The sequence below is a fragment of the Colobus angolensis genome, unplaced genomic scaffold, assembly GCF_000951035.1.
Source record: "Colobus angolensis palliatus isolate OR3802 unplaced genomic scaffold, Cang.pa_1.0 Scaffold152, whole genome shotgun sequence".
Classification (NCBI taxonomy): domain Eukaryota; kingdom Metazoa; phylum Chordata; class Mammalia; order Primates; family Cercopithecidae; genus Colobus; species Colobus angolensis.
Window position 1 is genome coordinate 4,794,465 of NW_012114622.1, and position 25,759 is coordinate 4,820,223.

Sequence of the window (25,759 nt, forward strand, 5' to 3'; positions counted from 1 at the left end):
CAATAAATTATTTTAATTGACACAGGATCTGAAAAGACAAACTTTAAGCACTTCTTTTTTTGAAAAATTAAAACACTAAGATTCCTTTTTAAATGCTTTATGCAATAAACAAATTTTGTCAATAATAAATGTAATTCAAGCATATTTTGAGCTGAATCAATTCTGGATATAGTTATATTATACTGTTGTTTGATACCTAATTACTCAACTTATTAAAAGTGTGGATAAAGTGAGCCAACATTAACTTACACAATTTTTTAAACAAAATTTAAGTGCTTTGATAGAGCTTAGTTTTAGTATGTTAACAAAATACATTACAATTTTAAACTGCAAAAACAATATATACTGAAGCTAGATGGTTATTTCCTCATCAAATAATATGCCCACAAAATAAATCTGCAATATTGTTACAATTTAAAAAGTAAAACCTAATTTTTGAAATAGAAATTCAGGACCTGAGATTGCTAAACACAATATGCCAAATATAGAACTTTTACATATAGCATAAATAACAGCATCCAACAAAGTTGACTTGCTTAAATTAATAAACAAAAGAGACTACACACATGCAAAAAAATTTAAATTTAAATCACTCAGGCCAAAAATTATATAATCCTCAACAAACTTTATTAAGTAATGATTTACTACAAATAGCTCAAATACACATTTCTAAATTAAAATTACAGAAATAAAACATTTTCCCACAACTTCAGACATAAATAGAAATTGCAGTGTTTTTCAATACACTACCAAAGTTTAGAAAATACCCCAAGAATTTAAGAAATATTGGAGAACACTTTGGTTTATTTATTTTGCTTTAAGTAACCAAATCAGCTAAAATTTAATCTCAAACTTAATCATTTTATTCCGAAGTGCTAAAAACTAGGAGTAGAATTAAAAATTTCTTAAAATTTCATAAATTCACAGATGCATTTTTTCATGGCTTAACGAATTCAGGGGCTATGACTCTCTTCCTAATTAAGATGGTGCTTATCATGATATTATAGTTAGATACTCATTTCCCTTTTTATCTCTCTGAATTTCAAAAATAACTATGCAATCTATAAGAACTGTTAGGTCATACTGTGAACAGCTTTACATGATTAAAACTGAAAGTTTATAAGCGTTTTCAAAAATTGTATTAAAAAAAAGTGCTATATATTCTTTTGTAAAAGTCTCCAGGAATTTTGTTGGTTTGGGGAAAAATTCAAACTTGGGAAGACATTTTCAGAAATGAGTGTTTCTCAAAAATCACATTTGTACTTAACACTGCCCATCAGCCATTCTGAGTCATTATTTGTATAGCTGCCTGGCACAGTTCCATACACATTTATGCATCTTTACAGTGTTTCTGAACAGACTACCATATTTTGTTTACTGACAGCAACTAAAAGCTCTATGTAGGATCATAAATAAAGAAGATCATGTTTAAAAATCACTAATATCATTTTAAACGGTAGTGCAGCCTTGTGTTTTGGCCTCTGCTTAGCTGTGTTAGGCCTATGAATGACAGCTTCCCTGCTTGAAGCACACAGAAAGCACAGCCTTCCTCATTCACTGACAGGACTGTGGCCTTTTCACACGTTCCTTCCACAGCAGTGTTTGTCCCCAAACACTAGAACTCGACACAATGGCATTCCTACTTCAACACCCCCACCAACAGCACCACTACATAACAAGAATGCTAATGAGATGGAACAGGCCCTGTCACTGAAAGTGTTAACTACATTTCATAGGAATGCGTTTATGCAATTGCAAAGATTACCAATTAAATAGATTCTGCTTAGCTCCAAGCAATTTCTAAGATGTTTCCACTTTTAAGGAAATAAATGTGATAAATGTAAGACTAAGTGACTTTATGCTGTTCTAAATATAATATCTCATTTTAATACACACGAATCAGTATATATTTAAGACCACCCTAATGTAGTGTGCTTAATTCAGTTGCATGCTATAACAGCCAAGCTAAAGTTAAAAATGGAAAAATGAGTAAGTTCGTCAACATAAAACCAGTCGCCCTGGCTTTTCTTTTAAAGCTATATTATCACAATTTATTAAAAGAAATTTCCTTTGGGAATGACAAAATTTAAAGCTTATATTTTGACAGACATCAAGACAATATTGTTGTTTTTATATGTGATCTCAAAAGTGAAATAAATTGAAATAATATCAAAAAAAAATCTAATCATATGATTTATAAACTTTAATTTGTTAAATAAATAGGAATCATCACCTAACTCCATTTCACCTATCTAAAGATTATTTAACACAATCTTATATAAAACTAAATAGAAAAGGCTATACCAAAGGTCAAATGAAGTAAGTGTAGTTCAAACAAAGTTCATTAATGCTTAAGAAGGATATTTGCTAAGAAATCCCACTCACAAATAAAGATATTGTCAGGCTTAACACCTAAGCATTGATGGTCTGATAAGTATATCACTATAGTGACTTATCTAAATATTCAAATAATTTTAAATTAAGTCTTGGTATAACACTACAAAAGAAGAAAACCTCAAGCATACATAAAATAGAGCAGATCTAAAGCAACAGAAATTTACATAAAAATGCATAATGAGCAAATTTTTACTTATTTTTCTTCATTTTTATACTTCAAAATAAAACTTAAGTATCATATTAAAACTGCTGAATGGAAAGCTTTGAATTACAACTTAATGGAAGAAAAAAGCTTTAGGAGAAATGGCAAAGAGCATAGGTTTCAAAATATTCTTAAATTCATATAATGTTGAAATCTTTATAGATTTCCCAAACAGACAATTACAGACACTAAAAGGTTAAATAATTTAATTTATAAATTAATAAATTTAATTTAATATTTGTTCATAATTTAATATTTAATAAAATGTTTTTCATTAATTTTGAATCATAAAGAAATTTTTAAATTAAAGCACTAAGTAATTCTGAAAGTATTTTTTTCTTACAATGCACAGAGCTCTTTTAAATCTAGTATAGCAATTTATACTTATTTAAATTTTACATGTTTAAGACAGTGGAAGAAAAACATGCCATCACTTTCTGGGATGTTTCTTATTTCTAACACCCTTACTTGAAATAAAACTTAGAAAATGTTTAAATTTGTCTTTAGATTTTATTTAAACAGTACTTTTCTTGAATTGGAGAATTGTCTCATTATTTCTTCTAACATTAAATAATTTTAAATTTCAATAAGTGGAATCAAACCACATAATTTCAAATAAATTATTGTAATGCAGTTCATCATGATCCATTTTACAATATCATTATATCTTAAAATGTAAATATTACAACTAAAATAATTTAATCTAAATGTAATAAAATATTTTATACTGGTTTCTATATTTTCTACTGGCTTAATAGAGAACATTAGTTTGGATTTTTATTTCTTTCATTGTATTATTACGAATAGCCTTATCTATTACAATTATTAACCCTGTTTCTGGATCTGCTGAAATTAACGAGGCAAACCAAACACATTTTGCGAAGTTTTCGTGGGAAGATGTTTTTTGCTAATTCTGGATACCTTAGTACAACACTTTCTTCCAAAGTCAATGCAAGTTGTTCTTTTCCAAACTCTACAGCAGGAGGTGCTGTGTGAACACTAAGACTGACAGCCCATTCCCACCTCCCCTTCCTCTCTGCAAGCAGAGAATAATAGCATGATGTTTTCAAAATATTCATTTTTCAGCAGTCTGTGGTCTCAGATAATGTGCCCAGTTCTAAACTGGAACCTCCCAGTTCAAAATGTAAAACCCAGTCCTTATTTAGCTTGGTAAAAATATGTGCTTCAATTCTTAAAACCAAGTACAAAGAAGATTTTTTAAATGTTGCAATTTCATTTTTATGTTATAAATGGCTTCGTAATTCTACTTTACAAATGTGAATCATACTTTAAGATAAATCAAAAGTCCCTATGCATGGATTATAAAGATATCACCCTTTACACACACACATACAAACATGAAATAAATACACAGGAATTAAAGGACAAAATCCAGTTTAACCTGATTCAAATAAACTAACTCTATTTGTATACTTTTGACTCCTGAAACAGAGAAGTTAAATAAGGATAAATGAAGTAAGTTACTCGTGACATGAAGTTGATTCACGATTTCATTTTTCAGAATGTGATTTGTTGTATTCTAACCCCCAAAAATCTGATTTTATGCTGGAAAAAAATAGAATGCTAAACATTTAAACCTTCAAATGACTTAGGAGCTATTTATTTTCTTAAAGTAATAGTCTACAGAATTTCCACGTAAGAAGTTGCCTTCACTTTGCCCAGTATGCGCTGCAAGAAAAGATGAGACATATGACATCTTATACCAAAAGACAGACACAATTAGCTCCATTATTGTTGGCTTTGAGATTACAGAAGTAGCATTTTTGGCTCCCTAACAGGCAGTGAGCTCACAAAATACATGTCACAGTTCTTTTATGACACAATGACAATCATTGCCTCTATACAACCAAGCACACTTTTAAAACATATAATAAAGCAATTTTTAAAGAGGGATGACTCACCTGTTTACAATATTTTTTTGTAGACTTTAATCGTTGGTACAGGGCCAAAAGAACTCCTTGGATGTACATCTTAGCTCCTGAGGGGCTGAAACCTTCTCCCTTAGAGACCCAAAGTGGTCCCCGCAAAGGTGTGATGGAATTTTGCAGGCATTTTTCAAGCAGAGGAACTATGCGAGAAAAGAAGGGAAAAAATTCTTTTGACCCAACCCAACCGAAATACACTGCCTGGAATACAGCCCCAATACCAGAGCTAACTCTTAACATCTATTATTTATATCTGACCTGGGTTAAGTCTTAGAGAGGCAATTCCTGCGTTACTAGTGGCCACCATGAAGGATGTATTTATATTGAGACACCCCCCATGCAAGACTCATAAGCTTTGTGAGCACACCTGAGTAGTTCTGAAGTGTGCCTAACTAGCTGCACAGAGTGTCATGGTGTGCACTGATTGCCTTATCTTCTCATTTATCACAGATGAGTTGGAACCAACCTTGCTGAAATCTACTTGGATTGTCCTGAAAAAATTGTAAGATCCATGTTGTTTCTGTATATAGCTTCTTACAGAGGAGTCTACATACCTAAAACATCACATCTGGAAATCATTCATAAAATATAATCCACACCTTTATAAGCCATCCTATCTGAAGATTTTTGTTGCATTCCTTAAGTAACCCATACAACAGGATGGCAAGACTGTTTAAAAATAGCAGGGAGAATTTTAAGCAAGCATTTTATCATACCTTTCTTTTTTCCGTTTCTGGAATATGAAACAGTCAAGGATTTAGGAATGCTATTCCAGCATGCGTTTTGTAAACAGATAAAAGATATTTACTTATGGGTATGTACTGCAACATCCACAAGGAGTTGACAAACATGTTCATACACTTTTTCACACGATTAGCTTATAAAGTCTTTCTAGTGTAAAACAGTCCAATAACACGGCAGCTAGGTAACATTTTTCAAGATTTTCCCTGAAAAGCCAGAAATCAAGAAATAAAAATGGCACACTTGGGAATCCAGAAAAAGTAAATGATATTTTTCTGTATTTGGTCATTATTTAAGTATATACATGTGACACAAACTTAAACATACATAATAACTATATGTATTGGCTACCTTATTCTGATACACATTTCTGCTAGAAAAAGGAATTAAATAGATCACCGACAAAGAAAATAGGTCCGGCAAAGAAAATAGGTCATGCTGTTAGTTATGTTATATGTTGCATATTTTATGCAAAGAGGCCTAGCATAGCAATCTGGAAATTGAATTACAATTAGGTTCAGCTGAGCTGCTGAGAGGCTGAGTTATGCAAATGGCCTTTGCTGCTGGTATTCTGCTAAATTTTGCTCTTGGTAAAAAAGTTATGCATTTCATGGCACTAAGTTCCACAACTCTCTAGCAAAGTATAATATATAGTCTGTATAATATGTTCAACACTAAGGAGAATGTTGAAAATGGGGTTCAAGATTTTGCTACTAATATAGTATAAATAAAGTTAGGAGGAAATTATGAGCCAATGACTGCTGAAACATCTTCTTAGATATCTGCATAAAATTCACTTATTTAGCTTGAGAAACTAATCCTGAAATTCATCTATCAACCCCATTTTTATACTCTCTTAGAGTAATTGCTTTTCTAAGTCTTATCATAACAAACACCTCAAACTTAAAAAAAAGATCATAAATATTATAAAAGCAATACAAATTAAAAGATAAATGAGCTTATATTCAGAATTATAACTCTTCAACCTTTACAAAATGTAAAATATAAATCAATCTTGATTACAATTTTTTTCAAAAGAAACCTAGCTTAAGAATCATCAGTGCTTTTAGTTTATTGCTACACATTTATATATTACTATGCATTAGATTTTAACTCATATACCTTTAATTGGTATACTCATTGAACCTGCCATACTTTTTGAACACTGAAAGGCACTACATAAATAGATACTAAGTTGAAATAAAATTTAATAAATTGAGCAGTAGGTGATAAGCTTGAATGATTTACACCCTGGAGTTAATCTTGAATTTAAACACGAGAAAATTTTATCAGATTCTCTATCTATGCTTGTCACAAAATAACTTTCAAATTCTTTATATCAACCCAAGGGACTCCAAAAAAAGCACTTACTAGATCTAACAACAAAAATTCCAGGTTTTTCAAAGTTTACACTGTCCATAAGAATTTTAGAAAAAAAATACAGCTTAGAAAAAAAATTAAAACTATACCACAGCATAAGCAGTGTCAGAATTGATACTGGATGGAAAACAGCTCCCATGTTCCACATGATTTATGTAATTAGGAATACTATGGAAACCAGAAACAGCAAAGCAAAGAAAGCAGTATTCACAAGCAGGTTTTATAAGGGACTTTAGAATCTGCTCTGAACTTGTTGAATAATCTGTTCAGTATTCCAGAATCTCCCTGCTGGAAGCAGGGTCCTCATTATAACCACGAGAGCACTAATAAAGGTTAGCCTCTGAACTAGGGATTAGAAGGCTCTTTCTTTTTGGAAGCTGCAAACTAGTAACTTTGATGATCTTCTTGAAAAGGAAGACAAAGCACACTCCAAGAACAATGTTTCCACTAACTAGGAAGGTACAGAAAACATAAGAAAATGATACGCCTAAGTACTTAAAAAGGATATATAAATCAGCCTATGTTATACTAAAAAATAATAATATTTATTAAGCAGTTAGAATTAAAGAACTGTCCATTTAAAAAGGAGCCTTGGCCTAAAATGTACTTTTAAAATATTATTGAATAATTGATTTTTTAAAAAAGAAGTCACTTGACTTTTTAACCTCAACAATAGATTTTAACATGGATGTGAATTAGTTATTTAAGTGTTTTAGTGGATATTCCTAATATTCTATACCAAATCATAGCTCATAAGTACTCTTAACCAATGGTTTTCTTCTCTTTTATGTAGAGTTCCCTTTTTCCCTTATTATTTTTGTGTCCTTCCAATCATGTGCTTCTCTGTCTTCAAACTACTACGTAGAAATATTGCCTCATTCAAATAGGTTATCCTACGGTCTTTTAATGTTTGTGTGTATAACTACACATAAACATTTCTTCTTATGTGAAAGGCCTGTATTACAGGTGTTCTACCTAGATTTTCCTGTTCACATGATTGTGGTAAGAACTTCTCTTTTCAGTATTTTCATTAAGCTAGCCCTCAACATTTCATATTAAATGGTTTGGAAGTTGATCATTCCTTAAATTTAGCAATTATGAATACATCAGTCAAATGGAATCATTTCATTGGGATCATTTCCACCCCTGGAAAGATGAAAACCTATGTGGATTATTACTTTTTATTCCTTTTGTTTCATCTCAAGTTATGATTATAGGGCAAAATGAAAATTAATGCAATCATTTCAATGAGTTTGGCGCTAAGACTGAGGCTGTTGATAACTCATGTGACCAAAAAGAGTAACTTCACTGGACAGAGCTGGTAATGAGCATCATAGGTAAACAGATTATATAACCAAAACTGGTAGCTATATTAATTTCATAATTATCAACTGACACCTTTCTCACTCACACTGTTTCATTCCTTTCCCATTTTTCCCCCCTTTTCCCACCTATTAATATATTCTTATCCTTCAAGGCTCATATCAAATGTTACCACCTCTGGCAAAATATCCTAAATGATTTAAGTAGAATTAATTGCTCCCTCCTCTATGCCTCCCATAGCATTCTCTCTTTTTTGTTGTTGTTGCTTTCTGTTTCTTTTTTCTTATCAATTTGTATTCGTTCATATCTTCTCCCCTCCCACTTTCATCCCCCAGTAAATCCTGAAACCTTCTGGAGTTTGAAGCCATATTTTTTAGTTTGGTGAAAGCAGTGCTCAGCAAATGTCTACTAGATGAATAAATGGTACTGCAGATACACTGTAGACAGTCTTCTGGGTAAGTTTTAAGAACATAACTATAACTATCCATGATCATTTAGAACCTGTACCTTTCTATAACCTAAAAAAATTTGATCCAAATTTGTTAAATAAACATGAATATTCCTGAATTTCAAAGCATATTTAGGATGTGTGCAACTGTTTTTATTTTAATTTTCCTTATATGATTATGAAGACTAATGAGGAAAATAAATATAAAAAGAAAGCCATAAGATTTGGGAAGGAAGCATGAACTAGACAGGAGAAGGCCAGAGATGAGTATTTTTTAGAAGTCCTTGGAAAACCCTTACATACTTTATCCTACCTTGTCATAAATCATGCTTCTATAGAAAAAGGCACATAATAAAATTTAAATGCACAGCAATAATATTAGATCAAGGTCAAAATAACTATTTTAAATAAAAAAGGTAATTTCTTCTAAGAACCCCCAAAACGAGTTGAAATGTTAAATAAGAAAATAAACTGTTCAGTCTTCAAGAGGATCTTATATTAAAACTATTTTATCACTAATAAGAAGTGTGAACTTACTTGGGATATATAATGGAGGAAGTACATGACAAGGAACCAAAAATCCCTCTGAAGAGAAACCACAAAGCTAATCAAATTTGTCTATCAGATTTAGACTGGAATATTCTGTCATGATCTATACCTAGGGAATATATATCCCTCTCCAAAAGCAACATCCTACATTGAAAGGGCTACTTTACATACTGCATTTCAATCTAATATGGAAAGCTACAAAGATCAGGATTTTTTATTAATAGCATTTCAGGAAGCACAGGGAATAATCAAAGGCTTTAATAACTTGCTTACAAAAAAAATTAAAAGTCATGCCAATTAAATATCCATAACCATAATTTACATAATATTGTAATTTTCACATTTCAGTAAGAGTACATGAGACTATGAAAGAAAAGCACACTGCCCAGAGTATAGTTACCTATAAAGAAACTTCTATATACTCTTTGGCAGCAAGCTGCAGGTCCAGCTTCTAAAATACTTGGCTATTGCTAACAAGGTATCATTTAGAAATACAACAAGGCATTTGGAAATTTCCCAGCAATTCAACCAGTTCAACTGGCATTTTTTTTTTTTTTTTTTTTTAATGAAGTTGACCTAAAAAGTCTTCTTTGGTCAAAACAAAGTAAGTTCTTAAAAGATACTTAGATGTGACTGCTTCCCAGCCCAGGAAGTATGACTGCAGGGAGTTTGAGCTAGTGCCAAGCAAGGTATGTGTGTATTTTAATGTTCCTTATCCAGCTTTGGGTAATAGCTGGAAAGCTCCTGGTCCCACAGCAACCATTAGACACCATTCAAAAGCATGGTGTGCAGGGAAGATTGAATGATGGAGAACACACTGTCTGCTGTGTTGCTTGATTTATATCAGTGTATTTTTATCCAAACAAAACTAAACTAACAGCTGCTGTGTACTTTTGTTTACATGCTGTATGTCAAATCTTATTGTCCCTAAGGTACTTATGAGAAAAGATTCAGCAGTCGTTTTCTTAAATACGGATGCCTACCCAAATTTGGATTTTTCCTCCACTGAACAAAATGACAAGCACACGATTGCTATACTTAGAGCAATCTTTCACAGCTGCTTTAGTTTTTCAGTGATCCTATTAAACTGACGGCATATTGCCTGTGGGGTCTACAGTGTTATAATACTGCTCTAAGAGACATTGATTTGTATGATAGGATCAAACAGAATAGTGATGCATTGAAGGGAAGAATTTCATAGGTCATATTGTTTTTACCTGAGTAAAATTTAATTTGGACATTATGACCTTTATAGGACACCTGGTTATTTTAATTACTCATGTGTGGATGAATGTTGACATTAAGGCTTAGGAGGTATGAAATCTTAGAAAGTCCTCTCCATTTTGAAAATACAGCCTGAGTCATGTTTTTTTCTTAAACTGAACAAAGTAGCTGTGCATTAAATATGCTGGCACATCTTCTGCTTGAGCAAGTGGACCGAAATGGTGTGAATTGTTAATGCCTTGCTGCTTTGGTTCACGGCTTGTGATTGATCATTTGTAACTATATCTACTCCTTGTTCCATGAAATCAAGTATGGAGTAATGGGTTCATCAGATTTGGGGGTTAAATTGAGAGTGAAGAGGTACTGTGTGTGGAAATAAGAGTTGCCATGTTCAGGGCTGGCCTTGTAACAGCATGGAATCTAAAGGCGATATTCAAAACCACTTCACTCATCATACGCTTACTGATTCTGAATAGGGCCCATTTGCAGGGAACATTTGGTAGTTTTCCAATACGCTTTATGCCTCTTTCTACTTCCAACACCATGCACATCTTTTTTTTCATACATCCCCAGTAGCACATTGGTAGAACAGGTCACCATACACAATTCATTTATTTAAATGACTTGATTTATACAAGTAGAAATAAGCTGGGATTCTATTGTCTGATCTTTCTTTTCCCTTCAACAAAAATAATAGTGTGTGTGTCTTTGAAAATACAAGGATTTTGTGAACTCAATTTCTTGGACATCTAAAATATTTGATATTTAGTAGTGATGTAAAATAATTGGTTTGGCATACATGCAATTTAAGATTACTTAAAGAAATATTGAGAATTAACTACATCTAGCCAATTTTTATGTGGCCATGGCCTATACCAATACATAAAATTGAATATGCATGACATGGTATTGTAAACTTTAAAGCTCTGTACAAAAACTTCAAGTATTATCTTAGTTTTAGGAAGTATAATGCACAGAACTCAACAAATAAATCTAACACAAAATAGAAGTAATGGTCTTCAGAAATGTCATTATATAATTACTTGATCTAATAACTGACACTTTTATTACTTCAGAGTATTTGTATTTATATTTCTATCCCAAAAAGTTTAACCCAAATGGTATTAAATTAGGCACAAATTAACTTTTGACTCAGTCAGAAAATAAGTAATAGAAAACATAGTAAAACTTAGGAATAAAATCAATTATACAAAGCACTTACATATGTAAATAACATTCAAAAGCAAGCTAATTGTAACATGTCTTGAAATTCCACTGTTACATTGTACGGTCACATTCATACAAATCTAAAGATGTATTTAACCTTTTTGTTCTTTTATTTTCTTCTTTTAAGACTCAAAGTAGGAATAATAATAACACCCAGAACAAACATACCTAATTCAGAGAGACTTAGAAGTCAGCTAATGTGGGTAAAACAGTTTGGTGCCCTTGAATGTAAATACTAAGTCAACATATTACTTACATTTTAATGATTTATTTAAGATGTAAATAAATATGTCATGAGAGATTTATACTTTAAATGTGATAGACTATAAAAAAAGCCTTAATCGTTTCAGCAACAAAAATGGAGGATTCCCTTTGACATTTATTTCTCCACGTTTGTTTCACAAAGACAGAATCTTCTATAATTAGTGTTTTTACATATTTTTGTCTATGATTTCTTCTCTCTTCTAAAAACTCTTAGGAGAAAGAGAATCTCTGCTGAGTCGTGTTCTTTTACTTAACTTTGAAATGCTGAGAGCTATGTAAGACACTGTTTTATAACAGGTAGTAGCAATTAGGCTGTTTTCATTGGCAATTATACTTATTACAATATATTTTATAATAAAATTCTGGGATCATGGACAAGTCATTAGAGTCAGAATAGGAGTTTTGACTTTAGAGTTCTAAGGCTGAAAAATAAGAGACATAAAAACCAGAAGACAGAAAGACAAACAAGGATTTTGAAAAAGCAAGGATTTGGTTTAAAAATTACATGAATGACTAAAACAAGTTTACCCCAACAAAAACTAGGAGTGATGATTATATCTTCATGAATATAAAAGAGAGTCTATGTTTTAAAGATTTCAACAGGGAATTTCTGACAAAGATTAAAGAGTCTACAGATAGATTAGACTACTTTGTGAATGTTCAGATTGCACAATTCTGCCTTCACATATTTAATAAAAGATAACAGTGATCCAGTTATATAATGGGAGATCTCTAACTGCCACTAAAATACTTTTAAAACTCAAGCCTTAGCAACATTCTTGACAACCTCTGTAGATCAAGAGTAAAAATATAAATCAGTGGTTACTTAACCACATTCTGTTTTTGATATAAGCAACAAGGGTAGACGAAGTCTTATGCTGGGAAGTCACTAGAAGACCCTGAGGACCATGTCTAAGAAACCATGGAACCAAGGCAAAGTCAAAGAGACCACAATTCCAAGGAATGAAGACTTCCTGAGCAGCATCTTTCTGAGACAACAGGCTCTTAACTGGCTGCCTTTGTATACACCAAGTCTTGCCCTAGAGAGATTTATGGACTGATTAATTACTGCCAGCACTTGGCACCCTTCTTCAGCAAGAGACCTAAATTTTTACATTTCATAAAATTTGAAAAGTAAAGGTAAATTCTAAGGAACTCAAGGACTGAAGAGAGGCAAATACACTTAAATTTAAAGAAGAAACTTTATCTATAAGCCTAATGTTAATTCCCTAAAAAGTTGTAGAACAGATTATAAAACAGTTTTTGAACCCTCAGGAAAACATACAGTAATCATTAGGACCCAACATGGGATCACTGACTACTAAAAAAATATTTAATGAACAGAGAGAGATTCTTGTATGGAGAGAGATTCGAGCTCCCTACATGGAGCTTGAGATTTCCTACACCAACATATAAACAATATTTCTTCCAGTGGGAAGTAGGTCACAATATACTGTGGCTACCATCTATTGTCTTTAAGAAAGGTACTCCCAAATATGTATGCCCCTTCCCAGATAAATGGGTGTATCTGTAGGAGACAAAGTAGGAGATCATGTAATGTTTACAAACCTATTTAAGTCCTCTATTTAGAATTCATGATTGCTTGTTTTTAAATGATTCTATTTAAAAGTCAAAGAGAATTATATTACTTAGTATCCAAAACAAGGCAAAAAAAAAAAAAAAGTTATGAGTGGATGCCGCCTTGGCTCACAATTTATTTCCTGAAGAAAGTTATAAAAGGAATCTTTACACACACACACACACACACATCTCTCTGCCTGGAGCTTGACTGTAGGCTGCAGTTTATATCATTTTGAGTCACCTCCCAATCCCCTAAAGCCCCCTAAACCCTCTGAAAGAACAGATTTCCGTTAGATATAAATTTTCATTAGTAATGCTGTTCCTGGAGCCTCAACTGTCAGAACTACTGCAGAATTCCACATTTGGCAGAACAGGAGCAGTGCGAGATGTACAAGAATAGTACTAGGCATTTTTAGAGCATCCAAGGAGGAGGAAGCATTTTGACTAGACCTAGACCCTCTCTCATTGCCTGAATTTTCCACTTATGTTAGGCAGCATCCCTAATTTTTTTTGAGACAGAGTCTCACTCTATCGCCAGGCTGGAGTGCAGTGGCACAATCTCGGCTTACTGCAACCTCCACATCCTGGGTTCAAGCGATTCTCCTGCCTCAGCCTCCCAAGTAGCTGAGATTACAGGTGCACACCACCATGCCCAGCTAATTTTTGTATTTTTAGCAGACATGGGGTTTCACCATGTTGGCCAGGATGGTCTCAATCTCTTAACCTTGTGGTCCATCCACCTTGGCCTCCCAAAGTGCTGGGATTACAGGTGTGAGCCACCATGCCCAGTCCCCTAATTTTTATACTATTTTACAATATCTACTATATTATTTAGCCCTATGCTGAATATGGGAATACAGAAAAGTTTACAAAATCTTCACCCTCACGTAGTTTACAGTCTAGATGAAAGACAGACATTAAACAAATAACTCCCCAAGAAGTTTTATTAATTGTAGTTGTAATAATTACCATACACAGGGTGCTATGAATGTAAGAGGGATGCCCATCTGTAATGCCTACTTTTATGTGCCAACTTGATGGGATCACAAGGTACCCAGACATTTGGCTGAACATTATTCTGAGTGTGTCTGTGAGGATGTTTAAGCATTTGGATAAGACAAATATTTGAATGAGTAGACTAAGTAAAGAAGATTGACCTCTCTAATGTCGGTGGGCCTCATTCAATCAAATGAGGGCCCTAATAGAACAAAAAGGTTGAGTAACTCGGACTGTAACTAACTATGCATAGATTCTACTGGATCTCCAGCTTGCCAACTATAGAGCTTGAGTCTTCTCAGCTTCCATAATCACATGAACCAATTCCTTAAAACAAATTGAGAGTGAAACAGAGACAAACAGAGAGAGAGAGAGAGAGAGAGAGAGAGAGTCTATAAACAGGTTCTGTTTCTATGGATAACAATAAGAAATACACCATCCTAGACGAGATAGGGAAGGGGAATAGGAGCAAGACAGTGTCAGGAAAGTTTCTCAGAAGTAATATTTAAATAAAGACCTTAACATGAGTAGACAATAGCCTGCCAAGAGGATATGGTGAGAGAAAATCCAAGCTGAGGAGACATGTGATAAGGTACTGGGACAAGAAGGAGAGTGTTTGAGAAACAGAAACAAAGTGATTTGAGTGAAGAGTGGAAGGTGTCAGTAATACTTAAGGATTTTGAAAAAGCAAGGATTTGGTTTAAAAATTACATGAAGTAAAGATAGAGAAGTTGGGAACAAAGAAATCAAATCATGAATGCCATTCAGACCATGATACAATTAAACTATTGGTTCAGTATGCAAGCTATGAAAGAATGAAATCATTTTTAAAATAGTGTTAGTAGAATGATAAAATTAAAAGACTTGTGTCTAAGTTAGAGATAAGTGAGCTTGCAGACTCCACTAAATAACCACATTCTTGGAGGATTAGTATAATCTGAAGCAGGACTGTTAGCATACTGTAAATCTCTGCCCTAATCACAGCCTAGTCAACATTTTTATAATAACTTGAACAGGGTAAAGTTGTTATGCTTACTAAATTTAAATTCTTAGGTGACAGATTAAATATCTGAAAGATCTAGACAGGCTAAACTACTAAATAAAAACCTTAGAGGTAGAAGTTTAGTAGGAATTGATATGTAAAGTTCTGTTCTCACATCTAAATAACTAGCAATACAAGTACAAGATAAGAAAGAAACAGCTTAAAAGCAAATTATGAGAATAAATTTGGGGGCTTTCATTGGCTGCAAGTTCAATATAGATCAATTATATGATGTGTCTAATAGGAATAATAATGCAATTTTAGGTAACATAATGACCTGGAAAAAAAGAAAGGGTAGGGCTGTTTTACTCATCATTGATTGACCTGGAAAATTGTGTACAATTTAGGGCCCCACAAAGAGTAATACTGAAATAACTAGACAGAACAGAGAAGAGTGAGCAGGATGATGAGGATCCAGACAAATAGTTGAAGAGACTAGGGATATCTAACCTCAAAACACTTAAATGATACATAATCAAATATATGAAAGGCAATCACAGACTAGGAATTAATTTCAGGACCAATGATAAATATTTAAAAGAACAGATTTCCATTAGATATAAAACAGATTCTTTAGAGAAAGTATAGCTGTCAGAAATGGACCAAGCAGGGACGGAATGGACACTTGTTGCAGACAATTTAGAAGAGATTCATGAACAAAATGAGATTTTGGTGATCACCAAAGGCCCTTCTGATGCTGAAATCAAAAGTAAATCAATCAACAACACTGTTCTGGAGCAGATATTGAAAAAAAATAGTCATTATCATTTGTCTTATATTACATCGAATATCAAAAACGAGAATCTTCTAGCTTTTAAAGTTCTATTGAATGTAGCAAAATACTACTCAGAGTGGTCAGTGAAACACTAAGCATGAAAACTACCAACAAAAGCAGTTAATAGTGAGTAATTCATTGCAAATTTAATTCAACAAAGAAATTTTCGGAATTCTAATTAATTCATTCACTTAAAAGTATTTTCATCTCTTACTATGTTTTAGACACGATAACATAGACTATGCTTAAAAATTATTTATTTAAATATTAATATTTTTGAGGACCTATGATATGCCCAGTTCCATCATAGATATTAGGAGAGTTGTGGAGATTTTTTTAAAAGTAAAAGACAAAAAGTTCTCTTTAGTTAAAGAAATAAGTATGATACACAAAACAGAAATACTATATAAACAATTTTATGGTTTATGATACAGAAAAAAATCAAAAGAGGTTATGAAAAGAAGGTATTAGTAAACAAAATAAATAAAGTAGGATGTAAATAATATTTTAAAACTTTGCAGGCTGACCTTCCTTGTAAAAGACTCAGAGAGCCCACCTGGAATAAGCCATGCCTGAATTCCTGACCTACAAAAATTGAGAAATAGTATGTGTTTTTTTCTTTAAGCTGCTAAACTTTGGGATAATTTGTCAGGCAGCAATATATAACTAATACCAATTTTAGAAAACAGATAATACAGTGTACTCCATTATTATTCAAAGTAGTTGCTGCCCCTCCCTGAAGGAAAAGTACACTTCCCACCTTATTCATGTCAGGTTTAGATGTGTCAGTTGCAATGCTCTTCCCCTTAGAAGGGTCAGACATCCTCACACTGTTGAATTAAGAAGACGGCATGTGACTTGCTTTGACATATGCAACTGCAGTTGCAGTCAACCCACACCAACATGTAGCATGAGTGAAAAATAATACATTTGTATAAGCCACTGAAAGTTATAGGGCAAAATAATACACTGAAAGTTGTGGAGTCATTTGTTACCATAAAATAATATAATATATCCTAAATGACACAATTCACTGAACTTTGAATAGATGGAGAATTGGAAGATTATTCCAAGTGGGCAGAAAATAGCATAAAGTATGGTAAGGAAGCTCGGCATCCCACATGTCACTGAACCGTCTGGAACATTAAAGAGACTGATCTAGCTACAACTAAAGTTCCATGTTAGGTACTTGTGAGTTGTGGGTGATTAAGTTGGATGACTGAGCAAGATCACATAGTGAAGTTTCTTGAATGTGAAAATCGAGAATGTGCAGATTCTCTTAAAATGTAACATTTTGAACAACAACAAAAAAAATGAGGGATATTTAGGGAGATTACTCTGACAATACCAAGGATTAAGATTTAGGAACAGAATTTAGCTGTCTAAACAGTGAATAAAGATTATGTGATAACATTTAAGAAGTACAAATAGCTTACTATATTTGGTACGTATTGCCACAGTAATGTTGCACAACAAACCACCACAAAATTCAGTGGCATAAAACAATAAGCATTCACTTAGCTCATGAGTCTGCAAATTAACAGGGTGGTTCTGCTGGTCTTGGCTGGGCTTGCTCACATGTCTTGGTATCAGCTGGCTGTCAGCTGAGCTAGGGTGACCTTGGCTGGAACAAGTGGGGCAAATCGATTCTGCTCCATTTGTCTTTTTTTTTTTTTAAATAATTTATGGAGGTGAAATTCACATAATATAAAATCGACCATTTTAAAGTGAAGAGCTCAGTGGCATTTAGTAGATTTAAAATGTGCAACCACTACCTCTATACAGTTCCAAAACATTTCCATCATTCCAAAGTAAGACCACTTATACATTAAGCAGCCTCTCCCTAGTCTTCTTTTCCCTCAGGCCATGACAAACACCAATCTGCATTCTGTCTCTGTGGATTCATTCACTCTGGATGTTTCAAATAAATGGAATCATACAATATGTTACATTTTATGTCTGGCTTCTTTCACTGAGCATGTTTTCGAGGTTCACTCATACTGTAGCATTATCAGCACTTCACTTCTTTTCATAGCTGAATAACATTCCATTGTATGTATATACTACCATCTGTTCCTACAGTCGTAGGACATTTGACTTCATGAACATTCATGGACGTTTGGCTTTTGGCTATTATGTGTAGTGTTGCTATAAACATGCATGTACATATACTTGTTTGAGTACCTGTTTTTAATTTTTTTGCCTAAATATCTAGGAGTGGGACTGCAGGGCCATGTGGTAATTCTGTGTTTTTCTTTTGGAGGACTCATCAAATTGTTTTCCAAAGTAGCTGCACCATTTTCCATTTCCACAAGCTATGTGTGAGGGTTCCTTCCACTTTCTTTACATCCTCAACAACACTTGTTATTCTCTCTCTCTCTCTCTGAGTGTTTGTGTTTGTGTGTGTGAGTTTTATTATAGCCATCCCAGTATGTGTGAAGTAGTACTTCATTGTAATTTTGACTTGCATTTCCCTAATGATTGAGGATGCTGAGTGTCTTTTCATGTGCTTGTTGCCATTTGTATAACTTCTTCAGGAAAACATTGATTCAAGTCCTTTGCCAATTTTTTAATTGAATTGTTTGTTTTTTGTTGTTGAGCATGAGTTCCTTATATATTCTAGGTTTAAACCCCTTTCAGATAGATAATTTGCAAATATTTTTTCCATTCTATGGTTTGTCTTTTCACTTTCTTGATAATGTCCTTTGGTGCACAAAAATTCCAAAATTAATGAAGTCCAATTTAGTTATTTTTTTCTTTTTTTTGCTCATACTTTTGATATCATGTCTAAGAACTGATTGCCAGATCCACAGTCGTGAAAATGTGCACCTCTGTTTATTTACGAGTTTTATGGTTTTTGCCCTTTTATTTAGATTGCTGATCCATTTTGAGTTAATTCATGTTTATGGTGTGAAGTATGGGTCCAACTTCAGTCTTTTGCATGTGGATATCCAGTTCTACCAGCACCACTGATTGAAGACACTATTCTTTTCCCAGCGAATGGTCTTGACACCTTTGTCAAAAGTCAATTGGCCACAGATGTATTGGTTTATTTCTGGACTCTGAATTCTATTCCATGGGTCTATATGCCTATCCTTATGACAATACCACACTCTTTGAATTGCTGTAGTTTTACTTGCAGTAAGTTTCGAAATAGGGAAGTGTGAATTCACTGCAAGTAGTTTGCAAGGTTAACAGTACAGTCCAATCCTCTACAAAACTGTCTTTACTTAAGACAACAGCCACATGTTTGGGAATCCCCATGCCACTCTCACTTCTGACCAACTGGCTACAAATTCTGGGATTTATACTACCCCTTCAGGTTAAATAATTTCTAGATGTCTCACGAAAATCAGGAAAGTGTTATACTTATGGGGTCAAATTGGTCTGAAACCTTGGGAAATACAGAAGTGATGTTGGAGAGCAAATAACAAAAATGTTTGAGACTTATGAGGGGGCTTTGGCTGAGTGGCGTCATGTTTTGATGGTGCTTTAATATGCAAGCGCTATGTAGGGCTTTAAGATTTGTTTGTTTGCCTTTAACTTCAGAGGTGTCTAGCTGCTTATATTGGGTCATGTAGTTGAATATACAGTTTTGTAGCTGTATTTTTACTAACAGACCTGTATATAGAGAATAGGGAACCTGACCTTAAATTTTCTAATAAGCAAAGACTACACAGAATTTGAGCTTGATGGGTCAAAGCAACTAAATGCAGCAGGGATTATCTTCCAATAGTCTTGACCTTCAGACAATATTGGGATTGGATATGGCATTAGTATATTCAGGTGGGCTGTGGAGGGCTTAGCTCTACTAGCTGATCATGACTTCCTTACTGTGCAGGCTACTACTGTTTACTTAACCAAGCTGTGAACTTCACCTGAAACTTCAGGCAAGTTTGAGATTGGGATTAAATTATTTTAGGTGTTGCAAGGTGGAACAATATTTGCTGCTTTTCTGTGTCTGGAAGGCAAATCTGTAGACCAGCACTTTCAAGGATAATGGCAACTGAGTTCTACACGCATGACGGTGACGTTCTGTCTTTAAATTGTTAATATTGGGCCTAGATAGGAAGCATTACATCTGCTGCCTTCAGTTCTACTCTTCATTATGTTATATTCAACTGCATTCTGGGCCGAAAAGGAAATGTGGATGAGCTAACATTAGATTCACGTGGCTTGTTGATAAACTTTTAAAGTAACCTCCACCAATCAAAGTAGGCTTTAAATTTTATTGTATACATTTTAACCATGGTTCTAAATTTCATAAACCCAAACTGTGGCTTCACCTACAGAAAGGTGATAGACTTTTTACATAAAAGGAACACTCTATCTTCTTCAGTTAAGATACAGAAACTATTCGAAAGAAGTGTTGCTAATCTAGGAATCAGATTGCTAAAGGAATCAAGGAGAAAGTAAAGTGGCTTGAAAATATGCTTAATTATTATGATCAGAAGAGAACAGTGTATGCATGAAAATAAAATTAAAGACGACAAACTGATTTAGCTGGAGGAGATCAGAAATTTCCCTAGAAAAATGGTACACGTCTGACCCAAGCACACACATATTTGACAGATAGGAAACACACACAAACACGCTAAAACCTGAGATCCTAAACGCCAGGTGAAGGAGACCCATTCAAGTCTAATTACTCTTAAAGAAGTTCTTATAAAAGGGTAAAATATTTTATTTGCTACAAAATCAGAAACAGTAACTGGGACCCAGTGAAACCTATTAGAAGAATAAAGATAAGACCTTGGAGAGCAGACTGAGAACAATCCCCTAGAGGAGACAGGATCTCGAATGCTTCAAAGAGTTGGTATTTACATTACAGATAAATTTATAGTAAGAATCTCTTTTGGGGATCTCTTCTGGGGAATCTCTTTTGAGGATAGGACAATTATACAAAGAGTGAACATAAAATCTGGACAAATTGGAGAGAAAGATTGGTAAAAAATATTACAAAAAAGTTCTGAGTGAACTCTAAAAATAGATGGACCTGAGATTAAGGAAAGACAAAGACAAGATTAATTACATTACAGTTAATTCAGGCGGAACAATAATTGATCAAAGACACCAGATCCAAGTTAGATGTTAGACTGTGAGAGAAATACATCCTGGGTAGGATTATTTAATTAACAGAAGTGAAAATAAATAAGACTGGTTTGAACAAAGGATGCTATTGACAAACTTAGAACTGATTGACTTCATATCTCTCACTATGAGAGACTCTGCAAGAAAAAATATCTAGAGGCATATGTTAGAAAAATATGAGTATGGGTCAGAAAGCAAAAGGAAGGTATTAATAAAAACTGTGGCAAACAATGCTAACTCCAAGCCTGTTAGAAAAGGGAACTTCCTGAAAGGAAGATGTGTATAATAGAAGCAAACCTTAAGCATTGCAGAAAACGAGGTGCCTGACAGAAACATTAACTCAAGAGGAGGAGCATTAAAAAACTGAGGAAAGACCATGTCCTTAGGAGGAAATGGCAGCAGTGTTGGTCCTAACTGGGACCATTGGCACATAAGCCTCAGAAACACGAATAGCTGCTTCAATTTGGAAATCTGCCAAAAGTTATTCTACAGTTGGAACTGATGTGGAGATGAGGGGGAAGCTGTGCCCAGAAGTAAGTTTCTCAGGCTTAAATAATTCCATAGGCAGAGGCTGCTACAGCAACCACTATGATTGAAGATGCCACTCCTAAGACAAGATGGATGCTATGCCACCAGACAGTGATCACCCTCAGTTGAGCATGGGGTTTAGAAGCACTGACTCGGAAAAGAAAGAAAGGGAAGAAAGGAAAGAAAGGAAGAAAGTAAGAAAAGAAAGAAAGAAAGAGAACATTAGGATATTTGGAATTTTTTAAAAGGGAAAAATGATACCTCAAATAAGTCTTTATGACTGGTGCTACCACCAATGCAAACTTTCAGATGTTGCAAGAATGAAACACTCTCACTCTCATTTCCCTCTTTAAGAGCTTGATGGCTCATGCTTGTAATCCCAGCACTTTGGAAGGCCGAGGCGGGCGGATCACCTGAGGTCAGGAGTTCAAGACCAGCCTGGCCAACATGGTGAAATTCCATCTCTACTAAAAATAAAAAAAAATTACCAGGTGTGGTGGCAGGCGCCTGTAATCCCAGCTACTCAGGAGACTGAAGCAAGAGAATCACTTGAACGCAAGAGGCAGAGGTTGCAGTGAGCCCAGATCGCGCCACTGTACTCCACCCTGGGCAACAAGAGCAAGACTCCACCTCAAAAGAAAAATAAAATAAAAAGAATAATAACAGCAATAATGATGAAAGCTAATTTTTTTTTTTTTTTTGAGACGGAGTCTCGCTCTGTCGCCGGGGCTGGAGTGCAGTGGCCGGATCTCAGCTCACTGCAAGCTCCGCCTCCCGGGTTCCCGCCATTCTCCTTGCCTCAGCCTCCCGAGTAGCTGGGACTACAGGCGCCCACCACCTCGCCTGGCTAGTTTTTTGTATTTTTTAGTAGAGACGGGGTTTCACCATTTTAGCCAGGATGGTCTCGATCTTCCGACCTCGTGATCCGCCCGTCTCGGCCTCCCAAAGTGCTGGGATTACAGGCTTGAGCCACCGCGCCCGGCCGAAAGCTAATTTTATACTATTGAAACATTATACCTTATAATGTTTACCAAGTGTCAGGCACTTGCTCTAAGGACTTAACATATATTTCACTTAATCTTTGCAATGTTGTTATGGTAAATACTATAATTCCTACCTTATAGATAAGGAAACTGACTCTCAGAGAAGTTAAGTAATCTGTCCAAGGTCATACAGTTCATGGCATAACTGGAATTTGAATTCTGGCTCAAAAATCAGAGAACTTAACCAACACTTTGTGCAGCCTCTTTGAGACAGAAGACAGTGTGTACTGGTCAATTTTTCCCTCAAGATACTGTAAACTTATAATGCGATAAGTAATGTCGTAATGGGAGATTGCTTCCCAAGAAGTTAGGTCACAGGTCATAGAGCCTGGTCAACAGCATGGGCCAACTGGCATCTTGGAAAGACTGACGGTAATATTTTCTCTTGTCTGCCTTTCCTCACTTAGTCTCTGTTAGGGTCTTTGGCAACCGTCATGTGGGTCTGAATTATGCCAAACATAGAGTCCTGGAAACATCATTTTGCATGCAATGGCCACATTTGCTGGGAGTGGCTACTGTTGTGAATGTGCTGGCTATGTTGTTGATGTTGTGATAATCATTTTGTTTGCTTGCAAACAAGGCATATGAAAATGTTGGTGTAGACCTAATTCAACTTCTGAGGTCCTAAGGGATGACACCCACTCCAGGAGCCCAGACGGTAGCTGCTGGAGACATTCCAGCTCCAGTCAGGCATCCAGAAGCCATCTGGCTGATACTGGGAAGAACAAAAATTAGGACTTTGAGTTCTTTGCACTTTAACTTGAAGAGTTTGAAACTTTATTTGTTTTTAACTCAAAAAAGTAAGATAATTTGATCTTGAAATTTGCTTCTGGGTGGACTTTAAAATTTTGGATTTTATTTGAAATTTTATTCTTTTAATTTTAATGTCTCCACAAAAAGTTGATAATGGGCAAGAGCTAACATTCAAATTCATCTCTATGTTATTGGAATTTTATGATGAAATATATTAATCCTGTACTTAATCTAATTTCAGAATCTCCAAAAAATTTATCAGAGAATATACAATTATTTTGGACAGTATTGCTGGGCATAATTTGGGGTAGGAGATGAAATAGGAAGTGAACATTCACTATGTCTAGAATGATCTTGGAGTCAATTTAATTAATGTCATATTCTAACTCATTTCAGAACCACTAGGGTAAATTTAACAGTACTCATTATGACAAAGAATGAGGGTATGATTATTGGAATGGATCCCTCATAGAGGTCCTAACAGACTAAGGATCTCCTCCCTTGAGAGGGAGAGTGACTCCTCTGGTTCACCATCATGTAATAATTAAGCCAAAGAAGTTAAGAGATCAAAAAGTTTGGAAATGTTAGGAGGAATGAGTGTGTTATTTCAAACCTCCCTTGAAATCAGACACTGTCTACATGTGTCTTCCATTTGAAATGCTTGTATAACATCAAATAGCTCGTATATAATTAGTAAATAGAGGAATGATGTCAAAGTGATACAGAAGTTTGGTTAATAAATATGTGATTTTTCCTAAACAAAGGAAGCCAAAAGAGAAGTAGTAAAATTCTATCATTTATCAGGAAAGAAAAAAATCTTCTTAACTTGGCTGATGTACTTACCACCCCAGAAAGGTGTATCCTTGGCCTTATATAACTCTCTCATTGTGGGAATTTCATTTCCTCCTGGGCCTTCCTTAAAGAAAGCCCCACTGGCCCAAATCTCCACTTCACTTTCATCTGCATTGTCTCACACTCTATTGTTTTTGTGCAGCTTTAATATCTTCTAAAGCAGCACTCCGAGATGCCTACCCAGGCTGTTTACATTATCTCCTAAGTTAATCATTATTATTTTAGATAGTATTGTGGTTTTAAAGGTAAATAGATTTTTCAATGGTTTTTCCAAACCCTAGTTTCCCCATATCCCTGTTATTTTGGTGGGTGTGATTTTGCAGAATGTATTTTTTATGCATATATATATAATCGGCCCTCCATCTTACTGGGTTCCACATCCCTGGATTCAACCAAGTATGAGTGAAAAATATTTTTTAAAAAAATAATAATACAGAAATAAAAATAATACAAGTTTAAAAATAATGCAGTGTAACAACTATTTATATAACATTTACACAGTATTAGGTATTATAAGTAAGCTAGAGATTATTTAAAGTATACAAGATGATGTGCATAGGCTATATGCAAATACTACACCATTTTATATAATGGACTTGAGCAACTGTGGATGTTAGTATGGGAGAGGCCTCCAGTAGCCAATCCCCCACGGACACCAAGGAATAACTGTATATGTACCAGCATGTTGACCATCTGCAGGAATACGGCATCTGTACCCAGTAGGGGTACTCCTTTCTATTGTAGAAAGGATAGATCTATACAGGAACCATAATAAAATAACTTTTTCACATGTAACAATAAAAATTTATTAAAATCTTCTGTGGTAGAGGTTGAATTGAGTAATGACTTCTTCCATGTGGCCAGCCTCACATAAATTAAACTCTGTCTTTACTGGAGAAAAAAAAAAAAGCCAGGATGGTGGATCATGCTTGTAATACCAGCACTTTGGGAGGCCAAGGTAGGAGGATTGCTTGAACCCAGAAGTTCAAGACCAGCCTGAGCAACAGAGGGAGACTCCATCTCTACATATTTTTTTTTTTTTTAAAGTAGGCACAGTGGCCTGCACCTGTAATCCCAGCTACTGGGGAGGCTGAGGTGGGAGGCTTGCTTGAGCTTGGGAGTTCAAGGCTGCAATGAGCTGTGGTTGCACCACTGCACTCCAGCCTAGGCAACAGAGCAAGACACAGTCTCAGGAAAAAAAAATTGTCTATGGTTTAGAATAAAATCTAAAAACAAGCAATTTGCCAATCCTGTTGGTCTTTTCCAAGGTTTACTTGACAAAGTAAAAGTAGTTTAATATTATATCAAATGTGCTTATTTATCATAGCATAGAAGGAAAACTTGAAAGTATATCTAATTCCAAAAAAGAAGCAATAGGTAGGAGAAAATTTTTATTT

At 34.5% G+C, this 25,759-nt stretch overlaps 1 protein-coding gene across 1 annotated transcript in view; it reads right to left on the reverse strand.

The window, feature by feature from the left end:
• LOC105507765 overlaps positions 1 to 4,823 on the reverse strand; it is a 288,182-nt gene extending 283,359 nt beyond the window's left edge. The window contains exons 1-2 of the mRNA XM_011936412.1: positions 4,804 to 4,823; positions 4,522 to 4,688 (exon numbers count right to left, since the gene is read on the reverse strand). Coding sequence (XP_011791802.1) covers positions 4,522 to 4,590 — 69 coding nt within the window. The 5' untranslated portion in view covers positions 4,591 to 4,688; positions 4,804 to 4,823. The remainder of the gene's footprint in view (positions 1 to 4,521; positions 4,689 to 4,803) is intronic.
• Positions 4,824 to 25,759: the final 20,936 nt, after the last annotated feature.